Source organism: Castor canadensis, chromosome 7, assembly GCF_047511655.1.
Source record: "Castor canadensis chromosome 7, mCasCan1.hap1v2, whole genome shotgun sequence".
Lineage (NCBI taxonomy): Eukaryota > Metazoa > Chordata > Mammalia > Rodentia > Castoridae > Castor > Castor canadensis.
In genome coordinates, this window is record NC_133392.1 from 109511260 (window position 1) to 109530721 (window position 19462).

The 19462-nt window shown below is 45.4% G+C and overlaps 1 protein-coding gene and 1 long non-coding RNA gene across 4 annotated transcripts in view; one reads left to right on the forward strand and one right to left on the reverse strand.

Moving 5' to 3' along the window:
- The window catches only part of Ak4 (adenylate kinase 4), a 122572-nt gene that overhangs the window by 50510 nt on the left and 52600 nt on the right, over positions 1-19462 (reverse strand). Inside the window, exons 1-2 of one of the 3 annotated variants that reach the window (XM_020183964.2) lie at positions 13462-13585; positions 13092-13365 (exon numbers count right to left, since the gene is read on the reverse strand). The exons of 1 other annotated variant lie outside the window; for it this stretch is intronic. In XM_020183964.2, coding sequence (XP_020039553.1) covers positions 13092-13236 — 145 coding nt within the window. In that variant the 5' untranslated portion in view covers positions 13237-13365; positions 13462-13585. Of the gene's footprint in view, positions 1-2879; positions 2911-13091; positions 13366-13461; positions 13586-19462 lie in introns of those variants that run through there. One more of the 3 variants, XM_074079883.1, reaches the window with a different exon arrangement.
- Positions 12068-16819, forward strand: LOC141424919 (uncharacterized). Its single transcript, XR_012449870.1, has 4 exons — positions 12068-12170; positions 14825-14962; positions 15421-15483; positions 16154-16819. It is a non-coding gene; the product is annotated as an uncharacterized lncRNA (long non-coding RNA).

Consider the following 19462-nt stretch of genomic DNA (forward strand, 5'->3'; position numbering starts at 1 on the left):
AAGATCCTGTCTCAATAAACAAAATCAGAGCTGGGATGTAGCTCAATGGTAGGTAGAGCGCTTGCCCAGTGTGTGAAAGGCCCTGGATTCCATCCCCAGCACCTCAAAGGAGAGAATGTAAAATGGTACAGCTGCTTTGGAAAAAGTTTGGCAGTTCTTCAAAGTGTTGAACACAGAGATACCAAATGACCCAGTAATTCTACTCAGAGATAAACACCCAAGAGAAATGAAAACAAATCCACACAAGAACTTGTCTATGCACCCATCTGGCCGTTAAGCAGTGAAGGCAAGAGCATGCAGCCTATCCGTTCTATAGATTACCCTCACAGCAAGCAGACTGAAGCAGTGATGTCTACCATAGCATAGGTGAACCATGCAAACATGCTAAGAAGCAAAGTATCAAAAACAGCCTACTGTATAACTTCATGTATAAGAAACATCTACAATAGGTAAATCCCCACAAACAGGCTGGAAGGAGGGGAAAGGAATGAAAGGGTTTCTCTCTGAAATAAGGAAAATGCTTTAAATCAGTGATAATTATTTTCAACTCTATAAAATACTAATACACTAGACACTACTGATCCGTGCATTTTATTTCTTTGTTTTTTTTCTCTCTCTACTCACAATCGTCCTGCCTCTGCTTCCAAGTGCTAGGATTATAGGCATGTTAATTTGTGTACTCCTAGAGGATAATTTTTATTGTGTGCAAATGTTTTATCAGTAAAGACACTATATATTCAAAAATGGATTCCCATCCACTTACAATGAAGCCCAAACTCCTGGCCATGCCTCAGAAGGCTCTAGCCTACCTTGCCTTTCTAGTCTCATCTGCCATCTTCTTCTCACACACACTGAGACCAGCCTCTCTTTTCTCCTCTTGCTCAATGTTCTTCCCTTCCTGAGGGTATTTGCACATGGTGTTCCCTCTGCCCCAAAATGTTCACACATCTGCTCCTACCTTCACTCATAGCTTACCTTAAACATGTCCTCCTCAGAGAGATCTAACTTCACAACCTAAAGTATGTGAAGCTCTTTGGGACGAGGTCATGTGCAAGGTCATGGGTTCAATCTCCAACACCATGAAACTAAATGAAATAGAGCTGGTGTGGTAGTACACACCTGTAATCCCAGCACTTGGGAGACAGAGGCAGGAAGATTGTGAGATTGAAGCTAGTCAGGGCTACAAAGTAGACTCTCAAGGGTAGACTGAGCTACAAAGCAAGACCCTATCTAAAAATAAATAAATAAATGGGACTGGCTGAGTGGCTCAAGCAGTAGAGCACCTGCCTAGAAAGCATGTATCCCAGTACCATCAAAAAAAAAAGAACAAATGAAATGAAAGTCTTCCCAGTCACTCTTATCCTATTTTCTTACATAAAATACCTACACAAAATATAAGGTACAAGACATAAGATCTACAAAGTATCATTTCCCCTTGATTAGAGGCTATCTGTTGATATGAACTGCCATTGGTGAATTTAATATTCAAATGGCAAGACAATATCTGAAGTTATTTAAAAAGAACAATAATGAAGCCCAATGAGAGGCGAGATGGGTAGAGGGGATGATTTTGGTAGGAAAGAAAGAAAGCCCCCTGGAGCTGCAACAGTTATGGGAGAGCTTCATGGCAACCAGAGGCTGCTAACAGACCCAGACAGGAGAAAGGTGCATCTGAGCAATGTCCTCTGCCCCCGTCTGTGACCTCAACACTTCACCCACATACACACGTCCCCCACATGTGTGGGGAGATGGGAATGTAATGAAACCTAGAACTTGAACCTCAGGCTGGAAGTGCCTCAAAGGCAGAGAACACGTTTTACCTGCAGGCCTCCCCACGCCTAGTGCAGGCAAGAAACATCTGTAAAAGCCTAAGATCACAGCACCCAGCTCAGGTATGACCCAGAGCCCACACCACACCACGACGGGGAGCAATGTGGACGGCCTCACAGCCACAGGTAGTTTCTACTTCAGACCTTGTAGGTCTTTTTGGGGAGTGGGGTGGGGGACTGGGGCTTACTTTTTTATGATTTTTTAAATGTTTGGGGGACAAAACCTGACATACCTCCAGCCTACTATGTAAAAAAATTGGGGGTTGTGGGGTGGGAGGGTTTTCACAAGGTCTTGCTATGTAGCCCAGGCTGGCCTAGAAATTGAGATCCTTCTACCTCAGCTTCCCAAGTGCTGGGATTACAGGCGTGTGCACCACCACACCTGACCCTCTGCATCCTTGTGGAGAACTCAGCTGCCATGATTCTCTGCCATCTGCCTAAATAGTTCCCCAAAATAGCAAAGATTGAAACTTAATCATCAATGGGATGGGGTTAAAAGGTGGGGGCTTTGTGGCCCCTATTTAAAAATGTTAAAAGCTTCAAAAGTGCGCCAGGGTAGAGCACTTGGTTAGCATGTGTGAGATCCTCAGTTTACCTGCAGCATGGAGGAGCAGGGAGAGACAGTACTTTTAAGCCAGGCGTGGTTGTGTGTCTTTGTAATCCAGCACTCCAGAGGCTGAAGCAGAAGATCAAAAAAAAAAAAAAAAATTTAGTCCCTTTCCCCCTCAGACACATGAGTAATGCCCGAGGTGCCATCTTGAAAACAAAGATCTGACTGGCACCTTGATCTTAGAAGATCCTAGCCTTCAGAACAGCATGAAATAAATCTGTTGTTTGTAAATTACCTCATCTCAGGCATTTTATTCTAGCAGCACAAACAAACTAAAACCCTCTATCTCAGTACAGTATTGCCACGACTTGACCTGAGTATTTTACTACTCATGCCAGGAAGACAGCATGGCAGAATGAGCAATTTAACCCTCATTCTGGAGCCCCAGCTTGAATGCCAGTTTCTCTGTTTAACTCATTGTTTGACCTCGGGCAACTTACTCAACCTCCACTTCATTTTTCTGGTTTGCAATGGAATCACAGCAGCTGCCCTGTAGGTTTGTGTGTGGATCAGAGGTGACAGACATACAAGAGCCAGCCCAGGACCTGGCAGATGCTTTGCCTGCTGTAAACTGTTAGTTATATATCAAGAATTACAAAGTGCCAGGAGCACAGGTTAATGTTGCCACAAAGAAAGTGCTGAAACCTAGAAAATAGTTAATTTCCAGCTTCTTCAGAACTTGATGGATGGGGTTATTTCAAAAGTGTTGGTCCAGCTAAGCAAGGAAACCTGCTGCCAGGTCTGTTGCTTAACTAGTACAAGAGCTCTCGGGACACAGAGGTGAGACTGTTAAAATGTAACACCAGCCATCAAAATTGAACTTGATGAAGCTGGACAAATGACCTTTTGTACTGCATCGGAAAGGCCAACCTAAGAACTAAACATGGGGGGGGCACAAAGTAACCCTAAAAAGACTCTATGAAGTGGTAGCTCTTGCCGATAATCCTAGCTCTTCGGGAGCCGAGATAAGGAGATCTCAGCTCAAGGAGGATCCAGCCCTGGGCAAAACCCTAAAGCTTTAAAAGGAAAACATTGATTTCCAAGTCCGAAAATCTTCACACAAGGACTGATCCATAGCGGACTAGCAATATAAAACCATTTAATAATTTATTGGGCAAATTTTAAAGGGAATAGGCAATTCATCCTTCATAATGGCTGAGTTTATCACTAAACATTTGAAGCCCGATTTCTAGTTTGATTATTTGCCATCATTTGAATTCCAGAAAGTTTGAAGAACAAGTTCAAAACTCTGTAAACTAAGATACTGCTATTTTTATGCGTATCTTAAGAAAGCACAAGCAACAGAAGCTGAATGAGGTGATAAGAGCCTGGCATAGTGGTGCATACTATAATCCCAGCACTAGGGAGGCTGGGGCGGAAGAATCACAAGTTCTACATCAACCTAAACTACATACTGAGACAAGTCTCTAAGTATGGCCTGGGGACTGCTGATGTCTATGAGACCTTTCCAGAGGTCCATAAGCTTCCCCATGAACTACCTATCTGGGTACAACCAGACAATCTCCAAATACTTTCACTAAACCAGCTCATCACAGACTGAAAGAACCAATAAGGACCTAGCTTGCTTCTACCAAGGCAGACATTAAAGAGATTGGAAGGCAGGACAGGATAGAGCTTGAGGCCAGCCTGTCCACATAGTGAGACCAGGCCTCCAAAACAACAACAAAAAGGAGTGTAATCCCAACCTAATCATGGGAAAACATCTGACAAAACCAAACTGGGTCATTCTACAAAATAACTGATGAGGTCTCTTCAAAAATGCCAAAGTAAGCCAAGTGCCAGTTGCTCACACCTGTCATCCTTGCTACTCAGGAGGCAGAGACTGGGAGGATCGAGGTTTGAAGCAGCCGGGCAAATAGTTCTCGAGATCCTATCTCAAAAAGCTCCATCAAAAAAAAAGGGCTGGTGGAGTCACTCAAGGTGTAGGTCCTGAGTTCAAACTCCAGGACTGCAAAAAGAAAGAAAAATCAAATTAAAAAAATTTTAAGAACTCAAAGTAAAGAAAGACGATGTATAGTGAACGATATGACAAATAAAACATTAAATAAAAAGAAAAATTGATAAGATAATTTTTCTTTCTTTACTTTGTTTTATTTTTGGTACCAGCATTTGAACTCGGGGCCTCACACTTGCTAGGCAGGCACTCTTACTGCTTGAGCCACTCCGAGAGCCCTTTTTGTGTTAGGTTATTTTCGGGACAGAGTCTCGCCAACTATTTGCCCAGGCTGGCTTCGAACCATGATCCTGCTAACCTCTCTCTCCTGAGTAGCAGTGATTACAGATGTGAGCCTGTAAGGTTTAAAGTGCTGAAGTCATGAAAGATTTTTAAGAAGTTGAGAAACTCTCAGAGAGTTCAGAAGACTAGAAAACCATGACAACTCAAAACGTCACATAGAATTCTAAAAAAAAAAAAAAAAGCAGCAGGACGGTGATGAATACTGGAGACTAGTTAACATCACTGTGTCAACGTTAACTTCACTGAATTACTTAGTTATGAAAACAAGTCAAACGATACGGACACAGTGCCCCTCCCATACGGGCACCTCTTAATAGTAACCACTGTTAACACGTTGGTGTTTTTTATATTTATATAAAGCAAAAATTATAAAACCAAACAAGATGCATCTTTTCACTTATATGAGAGTCGGGCTGAAGTGTAGCTCAGTGACAGAGCGTTCATCAAGTGTGCACTGGTTGGATTCCCGGCAATGCAAAGAAAAACAAGTCATTACTATGCATGTATCCTGTAGATGTGTGCACAAGTACTTTGGAGGAATAGCCAGGAAAATCAAAAAGTAGGTTCTGAAGGATCTGAAGAGCCAAGGGTCAGCAGGGAAACCCCCCCCACCAACTCTTAAGTGTATCTGAAATTTACTGTCTGCATAAATAACATATAACCTTTCAAAAATAAAAATGGAATAACAAATTATATTGAAATAGCACACAGGATTAAGTTCAAATTAAGGAACAGCACTTAACAGCTTAGGAAAATATTAAATGATACATTGTTAAAGTAAGCAATTTTCAAAAATAACCACCTAATTCAAAATGTGTATACTGTGCACTGTGTGTGTATGTGTGTGTGTGTTCCTGAATAAAAGTATGGAAGGACACTGTACACAAGTTCTAGTAATTTTTTCCTGCCAGTTAGTGGATTACAAGTGATCATCTTTATCTTTCTTGGCTTGCTAAATCTGATAATTAACACATAGCATTTCTATAATCAGAAAAAAAAAGGGTTCATATTAAATTTATAATGCGTAACATGTAAGTAAATGTGTGTACCTGTATGTACATAAAATTTTAAGCCAAAAGGTACATAAGTGAAATAGGTCCTTTAGAGAACTTGATTGAAAGTCTTAAGTCTAAAATTTTCTTCCTCCCCGATGGTTTAAAACCTGTTGAGCACAGTAGTTTTACTCCTAGAAACCGATCCTAAAGAAAGTGTATTTGTCCACTGATTTACATACAATGTTAAAAGTGATGCTCTACCACTTGAGCCATGCCTCAAGCCCATAAGTGTTTGGGTTTGATTTGGTTTTGCTTTGGTTTTTTGAGGCAGGATCTCCCTGGGTAGCCCAGGCTGGCCTTGCACTGGCGATCTTCCTGCTTCCAATTCCAGAGTGCTAGTGAATGCCACCATGCCTGGCTCCATGACAGCATTCTTACACAGCAAATAATGCACACAAAATTGGTTAGATGCACTCTACTTCAACCCTATAGCATATTACGCAGGTGCTCAGGCCAAATTCCTAGAAGTCACTGCCCACTTCCTTCTCCCCATCACCTCTCACAGCAAACTCAAGGTGACCAGTGGGCTCTGCCTTTATACATTATCACCTGTAGTCCTCCCCTCCTTCAGAGTTCAAACCAGTCTGCTCTCCTCACCACAGTGGGCTTTCTGGTGGCGCTCTTGTTCACCTGGAGTCACCTCTCTACACAACATGCAAAAAATCAGTTTCACAATGAAGAGCATTGAAAACTATTAGCAATATGGGGTCGGGGGGGAAGTGTAAGGAAGAGTAATGGGGGTTTAGGCTGATTAAAGTACAGGATATTTACAGGTGAAATCCCAATGCAAACCCTACTGAACAATGAGCAGACGCTTAAATAATAAAGGACAGGGATGTAAAACAGGTCATGGTAAGGGGATGGCACTGACGGGAGGAGGAGGGTAAATGGAGAGGGTGAAGGAGGGGGAACATGGTTCAGGTACTTTCTATACATTATGAATATGGAACACTGAAACCTGCCAAAGTCATTTTAAGAAGGGGGTGGGGGAAGAGGGAAAGTAATGGAGGGGATGAACCAAACTGGGGTATATTGTACCATATATGGAAATGTAACAGTGAAACCCACACACACTACTATTACATACTAGTAAAAATGTTAAGTCATCTTTTAGGAGTAAGGACAAAAGAAAAAAAAAAAGGTCATCTTTTAGAAGGTAAATCCATCTATGTCACTGTCCTTTTTAAAATCCTTCCATCCTGTCTTCCAGAGAGGACCCACTTTTACTCCTGAAAGTGTCTGTTTTCTAATTAACTTTACTATATTGTTTTTACCACTCGAGAACCCACTTTCAGTCTGTTGAAAGTTATTTCTTTCCTAATAAACTCTGCTACCACTTTCACACAAAAAAAAAAAGTTCAATGGCTTTCCCATAGTATGAATGCAGTCTTGGCAGGGACCCTGGAGGCTTTACCTGGCCTGGCACCTACCAGCTCGTGCCTCTGCTCTGACACACTCAGCACCTTCCTGCTCACTCCTTTCTGTTCCTCTAAGTCTGCATGTTCCCACTGGGGCCTTTGTACTTTGCTGTTCTGCCTGGAACACTGAGTTCCTGGATTATCACGTGCTCATTCACTGCTTCATATGAATAGGGGAGACATCCAACAACTGGAGAGGCCTCCCTACTCACACAACCCAGGACAGCCACCACAACCCTAGGCACCAACTCGATTTTTTTTTCATAACATGCACCTCACCTCTAATACTATCTTACTACTCTACAGATACTTATCTTCTATTTCTTTGTGGACTCTTACCTCTTATGCACAAAGGGATGTCTGAATATAGGTACTAAAACGATCTGCTTACTGAGTGGTATATTATATAGACATTAGTACATTTGTTTTTTTCTTATTTGTTGAGGGTTTTTTTTTTGTCTTCTTTGACGTTAGAACATTTCTGAAGATAATTTAAGAACACAGGAGCTGGGCATGGTGGTGTGTGCCTATAATTCTAGCTTCTCACAAGGCTGGAGCAAGAAAGGAAAATAAACTTCAAGGGCAGCCTGAGTTACATAGTGAGATTCTGGGAAGGAAGGAGGAAGGGAGGAAGGAAGAAAATACACTTTAGTGGAAGGAATAACAGATTATCAAATAATATATCACCAAATTTTTAGAGTTGGGAGTGGGGCAAATACAAGGAATGGGGGGGGGGGGGAATAACCTCTTAACATTTTCAAGTGTCAGGCTGGGAGTAAAGAGTTAATTTTTACTTCTTTTCAGTCTCCTCTACCTTTTCCAATTTTTCTACAAGACATAATTTTTTTTTTTCAGCACTGGGGTTTGAACTCAGGACTTCACACTTGCTAGGCAAGTGTCACTTGAGTCATGTCTCCAACCCTCAGTCTTCTACAAGACATAACTTTGATCAGAAAAGGCTACTTCTTTTTTTTTTTTTAATGACCATACAAAGATTCAGATGTGCACATGGCTAAGGCACACTTATTGTTGTGGATGCCTTATTCAAGCCATAAACAGTGAAAACTCAGAAAAAATCTAAAACATAACACCTGTAATCTCAGCTACTTGAGAGGCAGAGATCAGAGGATCATGGTTCAAGGCCAGCCCAGGCAAAAGTGTGAGAATATCTGAATAAACTGAAAGGAAAGAAGGGGAGAGTGGCATACATGGCAGAGCATTTGCCCTGAGTTCAAACCCAGCACCACATACAAATAATAATTAGGTTTGGTTTTTCTTTCTTTTTTTGTGTGTGGTATTGAGGTTTGAACTCAGGGCTTCACACTTGTTAGGCAGGCGCTCTGCCACTTGAGCCACTCCACCAGCTCAAAAATAATAATAATATTAACTAATTAAGAAGCAGATGGGCCGGACACCGGTGGCTCATGCCTATAATTCTAGCTACTCAGGAGGCAGAGATAAGGAGGATCATGGTTTGAAGCCAGCCTAGGCAAATAGCTTGAGAGACCCTATCTCGAAAAACCCTTCACAAAAATAGGGCTGGTGGAGTGGCTCAAGGTGAAGGCCCTGAGTTCAAGCCCCAGTACCACACACACACACACAAAAAAAGCCAATAACGAGTGGACCTGTGGACTGGCGATGACTTGAAACTGGTCAGACCCTTGCTTGACCAGGGTTTCAACCTGAATTTCGCCAAGCTAGGAGGAAAATGGAATATGGCATAACCTACAAATCCTGCAGTGAGCCTTTGTATGATCTATAAAAAAGGTTAACCATTTAAAGTTGAACTCTGACTCTCGAAGCGCTCGACCCCTTTTCCCTCCAATCCTCAGAAATGTTCAATCTTACATAAGACACACATTTCTACTTAATGAGTACTCAAAAAGCCCAAGCCCTTTGAACAGGATCATTTTTTCAGAGGCTCAGCCCATAGCCTAATTTGCAATGCTAGTCCCATCTGCAAGACCTCAGCAAGAACTGCAGTTAATATTAAGAGCAGAAACAGGTTTGTTCTTGAACATTTTTGCAATCAAGTCCATGATGCTTTCAAATGGAAACCCGCCAGTATTCCTGTACTTGAGAGAGTAGATACGGTCTACAACAATGTGACTTGTTTTAATACCACTGTTTTCCCAACCCTTAAAAAGGGATTCTCATATCCTTCAGATATAATCTAGTGAATAAAGTCTTTACTAAACATCAGAACTTTCTTTTGAGACAGGGTCCCACTATATAACCCGGGTTGCCCTCAAACTCAAGATTCACCTGCCTCAGTCTTCTGAGTGCTGGGATTATGGGTGTGTACCACCACAGCTAGCTAAGTATCTGAGCTTTTGATGGGGCCAATTCTATGGAGTGCCAGCCCTATGTGTGTATGTACTTAACTTACCATACATACACACCCAGAAGGGAAAGTTAATATTCTTTGTAAGTGTAGACCCAGCTCCTAGCCATTTGGGTAACTCTCCCTTCTATTTTCTCTCGTAGTGTTCTAAAGAAAAAGAGAGTCAAAGATCTGGAGGGTGGGTCCTCAGATAAATTGTCAATAAGCATGCATAGCCATCAAGAAGGGGGAGAGTAAAAACACAGCTTTTGGGTGAAGTGGCAGCATGTGTTGTTTTGCTTCAATTGGTGGTGTGACAGGTAAAAGAAAAAAAAAAAGAAAAAAAAGCATGGATAGCTCCAGGCAGCCTAGAAAGGGCCAGGGATGACAGCTATCAGGAAACTAATCTCAGGTCCATTGTAAATACAAACTTTCACCATAAATCAGAGCTAATTATACAGAAAGGGGATGGAGATGTGGCTCAGACAGTAGACTGTCTATCTAGCAAGCCTGAAACCTAGACAGCCTAGACTGTCTATCTAGCAAACCCCCATACTGAAAAAAAAAAAGAAAAAGAAAAAGTCAGAATGGACTCTTGCTACAGGCTATGTGATTTCTACAGAAAATGGTAGAATTTGCAACTCATATTTTCATCATAGACTTGTTGAGCCGCTTTTAATGTAGTGTGCCAGGTCCCAGTCTCCAAATGGAAAGTGGGAGATGGCATAAGTAGGAGGGACGGGGGCACAGATTATCTTAAACAACACTATTGTCCCCAGAACCCCAAACAGTGACATCTAGCAGGTACTCAGTAAATAGCTACTGGGGGAATTAGACGTCTATGACCCTGCATTGTAACTGTGTTCAACAACAGTAACAGAGCAACAAGGCAAGAGATGGATTCTCACAGGGCAGGTAAGGGGAAACTTCCTTCCCAGAAGTATGAGGTCAGAGTGGCCCCTTCCTGCAGGGCAGCTTTTCACCACCCAGTCACTGCAGGAGGAGGCAAGCCATGTCCTCAGGACTGTGCCCAAATCCAGACTGCAGCAGATGGCCTGAGCTACTTTCCAATTCAAAATGCTATAAAGGTTCTATTTCCTGGGGTTCTGCTGTGTTTAGTTCATCATCTCCTTCAAACCTTCAACTGTAAAAGTGGACATCCAAAAGGGTTGTTGTGCCTCTCTACCAGGACATTAGCTAAAAGCAAACAGCAGACAACAGACAGAAAAATAAATACCATGGAATGATTCCTTATTTACCAGGCAGTGGGCCTCTTAAGATTTTTACCTAGACTTTAGGAGAGAAAAATAATCTGAGATCACACCCCCAAGTCCAGTAGGAACAAATTGCTTTTCTCTCTCTTCTTTCCTTGATAAGGTTTTTAAATCAGTTCATGAGGAAAAACAATTGCTTGATCCCAACCCACCCCCACCCCCACCCCCAAAAATCTAAACATTTCAAAGCCACTTCTACTCCAGGGAGGAAAACAAGGTAGGCGTTTGAAAGAACAGAAACTACAAATCATGGCAGAGGAAAAGTTAAAGTGGATTTTAAAAAAAAGAAGAAGAAGAACAATGGAAAACAGCAAGTGAAATATTTTCAAAACCCCTAAAAAAACACAGAAATAAGTCATTTCCCATGGAAAGGGCCACTGATCCCCAGGAGGTGCAGTGTGAAGCACTTCATGATAGAAGGAAACAAGTCACCAAGTCAGGTATAGAGAATGTTATGAAAGGACTTAATGTCACTCTGGCTCTGTCTTCATCACTGTCCCCATCACCCCTCCCCTAGAGAAGCCCAATTTGTACACAGAACCCTCAGGCTGCGCTTCTCACAAACTGCAGTCCAAACACAGAAAGAATAAAATGCATTTGAATGTGGTATTAGAAGTAAAATAAAGCCATGATGGCACAAACCAGGCTGAGGAGGATTGCAAGTTCAAGGCTAGCCCGAGCAATTTACCAAGACCCTATCTCAAAATAAAATCTTAAAAAGAGTGAGACTTGCCTAGCATTGAGAAGTCCTGTGTTCTATCCTTAGTACCAAAAAAAAAAAAAAAAAAAAAAGCCTCCGGGCGCGGATGGCTCACTCCTGTAATCCTAGCTACTCAGGAAATAGAGATCAGAAGATCACAGTTCGAAGCCAGTCGGGGCAAACAGTTCCCGAGACTGTATCTTAAAAAATACCCAACACAAAAAAGGGCTAGTGAAGTGGCTCAAAGTGTAGGCCCTGAGTTCAAACCCCAATACACCCCCTACACACACACACACACACACACACACACACACACACACACACACACAAAGCCGCTTAGAGTAACAAAATCCACTTAAGAGAATTCCAAGTGCAGTTTGGTACACACATTGCTTCCATCTGAGCCGTGTGGGTGAGGAAGCGCCAGGACCCCAGCACCACCAAAAAAAACTAATAGATAAACTACCTCAGATGTTCTTCTCAATTCCTTGTTTTTAAGCTTTCTTTGTGTTTTCCGGTACCGTCCTCCACCCCTGTTTTCACACTAATGGGTGCTTGTGCAATGCAGATTCCTGGATAATTAGCCCATCAGAGCAACAGCCACCTTGCAGGCCGTGGAGAACAGGAGCAGAGTGAAGGGCCCCTTTGCAACAGACGTTTTCATAAAGGCAGTTGCTAACTAGGAGCATCAGCATCCCAAAAGGGTACGTGCCCCGCAGCCAGCACCTCTGCTGCTTTTAATGCCGATTCGCTTGGAACCGGCGTGGACATGAGAGAGAGAGAGAGAGAGAGAGAGAGAGAGAGAGAGAGAGAGAGAGAGAGAGAAAGGGAAGAAGGGAAGAACTTAACACTGCCAGACGAAGATGAGGCGATCAGCATCCCCAGCTTCCCTCACGCCAGCCGGGGGAGACATTCTCAAGAAGCCATTTCCAGGAAGGCTGGATTCAAAATGCAATTTATCAGAACAAGTCTCCTCCAAGTCTCCAGGCAGCCAGGCCCCAGTTTGGGGACGAGAGGGAGTTGGTGGGGAGAGTTTACCTTAGAAGGCGGCAGCGAACACACAGGCCTTTCAAAGCCACCCGGGGCTCGGTCCCCAGGCCCCACAGCGCGCAGAGGGGCTGCAGGGGCGCGCGGCTGCGAGCCCCGCGGCGCCACAGGTTCCCCGGCGCGCACCCGGGCGGGACTCCCACAGGTGGGCGGTGCTCGACCCCCCGGAATCCGGCTAGGGAAAGGGACGAGCGGCTCACTGGGACCTGGGGGAGAGATCGGATGGGGACCAGGGAGCTGGCGGGCAGCTTTGCCTTAAGGAAGCAGCGTGAGAGCGAAGCTGCCCGGCTTTCGCTCCACCAGCCCGCAGCTCACCGGCTTCTCCCCGACGGGAGGAGCCACGGGCACCTCCCACCACCCTCCCGGCGAGATCAGCCTCCTCCTCGGGGGCGGTTAAGCAGCGCGACTGCGGGCGGCCAGCTGCATGCGCTCCGGCACGTACCAGCCTGCACGACCTCACGCAGGCGGGGGAAGGGCGCGGGGGACCGTGACCCGACCCCTCTCGGGCCGCTCCCCTCCCCCAACTCGCCCGATCCCCTCTGGGCTCGCCCCCTTTCTTTGCCCCCTAAGCCCCTCACCCGTGTTGGCCTTGAGGTTCTCCCGCAAGAAGTGGCCGCTGGAGAGATGCTGGAGGCCAAAGTTCTGGGCGATCCTCTGGCACACGGTGCCCTTGCCCGAGCCGGGCGGCCCGAGGATGACCGCGCGCAGGAGTTTGGAAGCCATGGCCTTGGCGAGGAGGGGGCGGCCCAATGGGCAGCCAGCACACAACAGCCCAGCAGGCAGCCCGGGAACTTTGTTTCTTGGCCCCTGCCTCGGGTACCCTCTGCTCGCGCGGGGACGCGCCTGCCGCCCCTACAGTGGGAAGGAGAGACTTTTAAGACAACCCCTCCCCGCAGCCCCGCCCTCCGCCACCTCCTCGCCCTGGGGCAGCGATTGTGTAGCACTCACTCCTGTGCCCCCGCCCGCGCAGTCAGCCTCCGGGGATCAGAGGTCCGCCCGGCCAGTCCCACCTCGATCCTTTCCTCTCCAGCACTCCCCACGCCACGTCCGGAGGGGGCCGGGCATCCCCGAACCAGTCTCCGCCAGAAACCCGGGGAGGGAGTGACTCGCAGGGCGCCCCCGCACAAGTCCCCGCACGTGGGCAGCGTGTAGTCCCCTCCCCGGCGGCTGTCACATCCCCCAAGTCGCCGCTGCCGGTCGCCCGCCGCCCGCGCGCTGTCCCAGAGGTCCACCTCCGCCCAGGGCTGGAGGATGCGCTCCACAGCGGCGTGTAGGTCAAAAGCAGTCAGATAAACACACACCTCGCTGCAGCCGCGCCACCAGACTCCCAGCCCCGATCCCGCTGGGCGGCGCCGCCTCCGGCCGCCTGCCCGGGCCGCGATCCTTACGTAAGCTGGGCAGACCGGCTCGGCTCGAGCCCCTTCTCACCCGGCCTCCCCGGCCCACGTGCTCCTGGCGACCCAGTGGGGCTGCGGAGGCGAAGGAAGGTGGAGACGGCGGGGGGGGGAGGGGGGAGAAAGAAACCTCGTTTCTATGGCCTAGGGACCCGGTCTATTGTGAAGAAGGAACATACAACCTGTTGAGTACCTACTGGAAAGGAGGCTTTGCACAACCTTTCCAGGTACAGATGTGGAAGGGAGGCTTGGAGTGAGTCAGTCAGCCATGCAAATGTGCAGCGATGTTGAATGAGCACCTATTCTGTGCCACTCACTGATCCGGGCGCTGGGGATAGAGCCATGAACAGTGATGGAAAGTTACTCTCCACCGGGAGTTTTGAGGCTTTGCCTGCAGACTCCGAAGCCCAGGCACCTTAGGAGGAGGGGATGTCACTCATTTGTGCTCGGGTCCTTATAGCCAACTGATTCCAGAACTTGCGTTTCCAGGATGTCGGCCCTCCAAGTACACACAACTCACCAAGTCCAAATGGAAGATGTCTCCTCGCTCTCACCTCCCAACATGGGCCAATCTACACTCAACTCCCTTCCCTTTCCTCTCCGCCCCCCTTCAATGAACACAAGTGCTCCACCATTTGAGCCGCGCCCCCAGTTGTTTTTTATTTTTGATTCAGGGTCTTGAGCTGTTGATCCTCCTGCCTCAACCTCCAGGGTGGCTGGGATTACAGGCACAGCCCACCATCCACTCCATATTCTCTTAACTCTGTTCCCACTTCACACACAGTCCTCAGTTCCCCACCCCGACTAATGCATAATTGCAATTATAAATCTCCATCTTCTGTACCGTTCTGTTTTCCATGCAGAGCTGGAAATATTACTAAAGTAAAAATCAATTTCTGTTATTTCCCCCACTGCAGGATAACCTAAAAAGCTGTCAGCAGGGGTGCAGAGATGGCATCCATCTTGCTGTGCATCCTATGACCCCCCTCTTCCACCTTCCGTCCTTCCTGCCTCCCAGGAACCCTTTGCAGAGTTCTCAGCACCACTACCCACAGGTAACTGGGAGAGGGAGAGAAACGCTGTGGAGCCAGTGTGAAGACCTCCTCTTCATTCCTGGCTGCTCTGTTTGTGTTGGGGGAACAGAGTCTGACATACCAGCCTCTCTCCTCTTGCTTCCTCCACTCACAGAAGTGGCTAGACAGCACACCCAGGCCAACAACCTCTGACCAATATTTTTCCATAGACTTATCTCCTAAAATATTTTAGTGTTCCAAAGGTCTCATTCTGAGCCCTTTATCCCTTCACTGGGGAACAAAGAGGGAAAAGGGTTTCTATTAAGGGGGAAAAGAAGGACCTAAATCTCCATTATTTATTTATTTATTTATTTATTGGCAGTCCGCAGGGAACTCAGGGCTTCCTGCCTGCTGAGCAGGCATTCTCCCACCGCCAATCTAAATATCCCCTCTCCTTCCTATCATATGCTGTATAACATATAGCAGATGCTTCTTTGCAGAGGCTGTTGGATGTGAACATGGATTCAAATCACCTGAAGGACTTGTTAGAACATTGCTGCCGGGTATGTCGATACATGTCGTAATCCCAGCTACTTGGGAGGCTGAGGCAGGAGGTTCAAGAGTTCAAGGCCAGCCTGGGCAAAAGTAAGACCCTATGTCATAAACAAACTAAAAACAGAAAGACTGAGGGCCCAACTCTAGTAGCAGAGCCCCTGTCTAGCAAGCGGGAGGCTCTAGGTTCAATCCCCTATACTACCAAAAAAAAAAAGGAGGAGAAGTAGCAGAGGGTAGAGATTCTTACTCCATCTCCACAGATGAGAAGCTTAAGGTTCTGAGGGGTGAGGCGAGCCCAAGGTAGCAGTGCTACTTGTTCGTCCTGGTTTCCACTCAGCTTAGGACAGAGTGTACCACATGGAGGGCATTGCACAAATGTTGTTGACTGAGTGGGCACAGGTGGCTCACTCCTGCAATCCTAGCTACTTGGGAGGCTGAGATCGTGAAGATTGAGGTTCGAGGCCAGTCTAGGTAAATGGATGGAGCGACCCCATCTCCCCAAAAATAAAAAAGAGCAAAATGGACTGCACTGTGGCTCAAGCAGTAGATCTCCTGCTTTCCATGTGCAAAGCCCTGAGTTCAAACCTCACTCTGGCCAAAAAAAAAAAAGTTGTTGACTTAAGTGACTGCTAAATGAATGAGTGTATAAAGATCTTTTTTTCTTTGTCTTCTGTGAAGCTTCTCTGGAAAGACAAGGCTACTGAGTTAAGGTGCCAAAATTCAGGACAGAAAATAATGGAAAAATGAAGAGAAGAAGGGATATCTGTCCCGGTGTGGCCTATTTTATCATCCCTGCAGACACTCGATAAGCACTTCAGACAGCGAAAGTTGCATTGAGAGAAGACATAGCGATTTGTTTACATAAAAATACCAACTCTGCTTTAACGAAATAAGAAAATAGTTTAGGAGTCTTTGCTCCCATTTCCTATGTGAGGAACAGAAATGTTTCTCTCTTTTTCTCTACCCCTCCCCATCTGTACTTTATCCTATTATACTAAAATAAATCATTGCTAAAACTTAAAAAAAAAAAAAGAAAATAGTTTATTCTGAGCCAAATATGAGTGACTATGGCCCAGGAACAGATTCAAGTTATCCTGAGTGACATGTCCCACCGCAGAAAAGGTCACATGAGCTTTTATAATGACAGAAAAGAAAGTCATAAATCAGGGCTACCAATTTGCAGGTCCCCTCCTCCTTGGAGGAGTTCCCCCATTTTACTTTCACCTTCTGTTTCCCCAATAAAAACCTTTCACTTTCTGTTTCCCCAATAAACTTTGCTGAAACTCTCTCTCAGGAAAAAAAAAAATCATAAGTCTATGTGCTTGCAAAATGCATGGGTGTGGTCATCAGGCAGGGGTTAATTACAGCAAGGGAGGCATCCACAGGATTTAGATGCAGTTTGTAGCACGTTCTTGGCTTTAGGGAGGATAGGTGCATCAAGCTTAGGGATACATTTTGAGTTTTATCTACAAATCAAGAGAGTGTTAGTTTACACAGAGGTTGGTAGTAAATGGCTATTAAATAAGACTAAAGCCAGATGTGGTAACCACACCTGTAATCCCAGTCCTCCTGAGGCTGAGGCAGAAAGATCTCCAGTTCTAGGCCAGCCTGACTACATAGGGAGACCCTATCCCAAAACAACAGCAACAACAACAAAAGGTACTAAAGACAGCCCAAGAGGGCTGATGGGGTGGCTCAAGCAGTAGAAGCACCTGCCTAGCAAGTGTAAGGCCTTGAGTTCAAACCCCAGTACTGCCAAAAAAAAAAGAACTGGGAGGAAAGAAATCAACATTCTTCATATTTACCTGGCACAACCACTATGCAGAATAAAGACTAGTGACTTAAGATGCCAAGATTGAGAAAAGGAAATAACGGAAAGAAGGGAGAAGACATCTGTCCCTGTGTGCTCTGTTTCTCCCTGTAGACACTCAACAAACACTTAAACAAAAAGGTTGTACTGAGAAAAAAATAAATGGTGGTGTTAAAAACACCAACTCTACTTCAGTGATTCTGTGTGAGCCAAAGATGATTGACAAATCCTAGAACAAGTGAACAATGATAGGGACAGTTTCTATGGAACTCCTACCTTGGGTCTTCCCACTGCAAAATACTAGAAAGCCATATAATAAGCAAGGTGCTGAGGACTCTTGCTGAAACCTTAGCTACTTGGGAGGCTGAGATTGGGAGGATCAAAGTTTGAGGCCAGCCCAGGCAAATAGTTTGCAAGGCCCCATCTCCAAAATAACCAAAGCAAAATGGACTGGAGGAGTGGCTCAAGCTGTATAGCACCTGCTTTGCAAGCACAAAGTCCTGAATTCAAAACCAGTCCCACCAAGGGAAAAAAAAAAGCCACATAATGATCTGTTTTGCCTTTCCCTCCAAACAATAAAGATCTGGTGATGCCTTGCTCAGAGAACTGCCAATTTCTATACCTGAAAGTGAGGATGAACAGCACTGTGTGGCTCACACTCCAACTATTTATTTATTTTGTCTTTTTGAGACAGTGTCTTGCTATGTAGCCTTGGCTAGACTCAAACTCACTATGCAATCCTAGGAGCTGGAACTAACAGGCCCACACCCACAACTGCCTGGAAATTAAATTTCAAGGAGTTTTGGAGAGGAGCTCCCAGGTTTGAGACTTGCTGCCAAACCCCTTTGATCTAACACAACTAATTCACTATTTTTATTTTATTTTTTAATGGTACTGGGGATTGAGCTCAGGGTCTCCCACTTGCTAGGCAGGCACTCTACTTCTTGAACCAGGCCTCCAGCCCCTTTTTGCTGTAGGCATTTTTTAGATAGTGTCTTCACTTTTTTGCCCTGGGATAGCTCAGATCTTTTTTTTTTTTTGGCGGTACCAGGGTTTGAACTCAGGTCCTCACACTTGCTTGGCAGGTGCTCTGCCGCTTGAGCCACTCTGCCAGCTAGATTCAGATCTTGATATTCTTACCTACACCTTTGGTGTAGCCAGGATTACAGATGTGCACCCACCCTGTCTATCTTGTTTGTGGAGATGGGGTGGGAGTCTCAATACTTTTTTTTCCCAGGCTAGCCGTGAACCCTGATGCTCCTAATCTCTGCCTCCTGAGTAACTGGGATTACAGATGTGAGCTACCATACCCATCTAATTCACTATTGATATGGCTCTCAAACAACTGTGGGGGTGGCAGATCAGGGTTTATTTTTATTTTAAAACAGGGCCTCACTATGTAGCCCAGGCCTCCAACTCACAATCTTCCTGTCTCAGCCTCCCAAGTGCTAGGATTACCACCATGTCAGGCTCCACTCTGCTCTTCACACCATAACAGACCAGCCTACTATTTCCAGAGTCATGTCCTCAGCACTATCATCTGTCTACCACACCAGTCCCCACTTAGACCCAGAGCCACAATCCATCATGGCCCCCACTTGCCTAAAAGGTCACCATGGACAAATCTTGCTGGACAAACAAGAGGAAGAAAAGGGAGAATAAGTTAGGTGTCTCCTTGAGGATGGGGGAGATATGGTATTCTACCAAGGACTGGGAAGAGAAATGTCAGAGAACAAAATGCAACAATCTAACCACCTTAATTGTCTTTATTTTCCATCCTAGAATCAGTAAGATGTCATTCCATAAAATATAGCAGGAGAGATTGGTTTCCTACAAAAGGCTGAAGCAAGCACAAACAAAACCAAAACAAAAGTGGTTCAGTTATTTTAAAGTACTTTGTAAGGTGGGACAAGCAGATGTCAGGCATAAGTTAATGTCACACATTTTCAGGTGACTTCTTTTGTGTAAGGATTAAAGCAGAAGGAACTCTTATCAGACAGGCCTGTTTGGAAAACTTGGTTGACTCTCCCTAATCTTGATCTTTCAGGAGGTGAAATAAACAGTTTAGTGTCAGCCTGCTACATGGAACTTTAGCATGAGTGACTTCATTTTGATTTTTAGCCTGGTCTCTCAGGAACTTGGTCCAAACAATGTCACCTGGTAACTTTTTTTTTTTT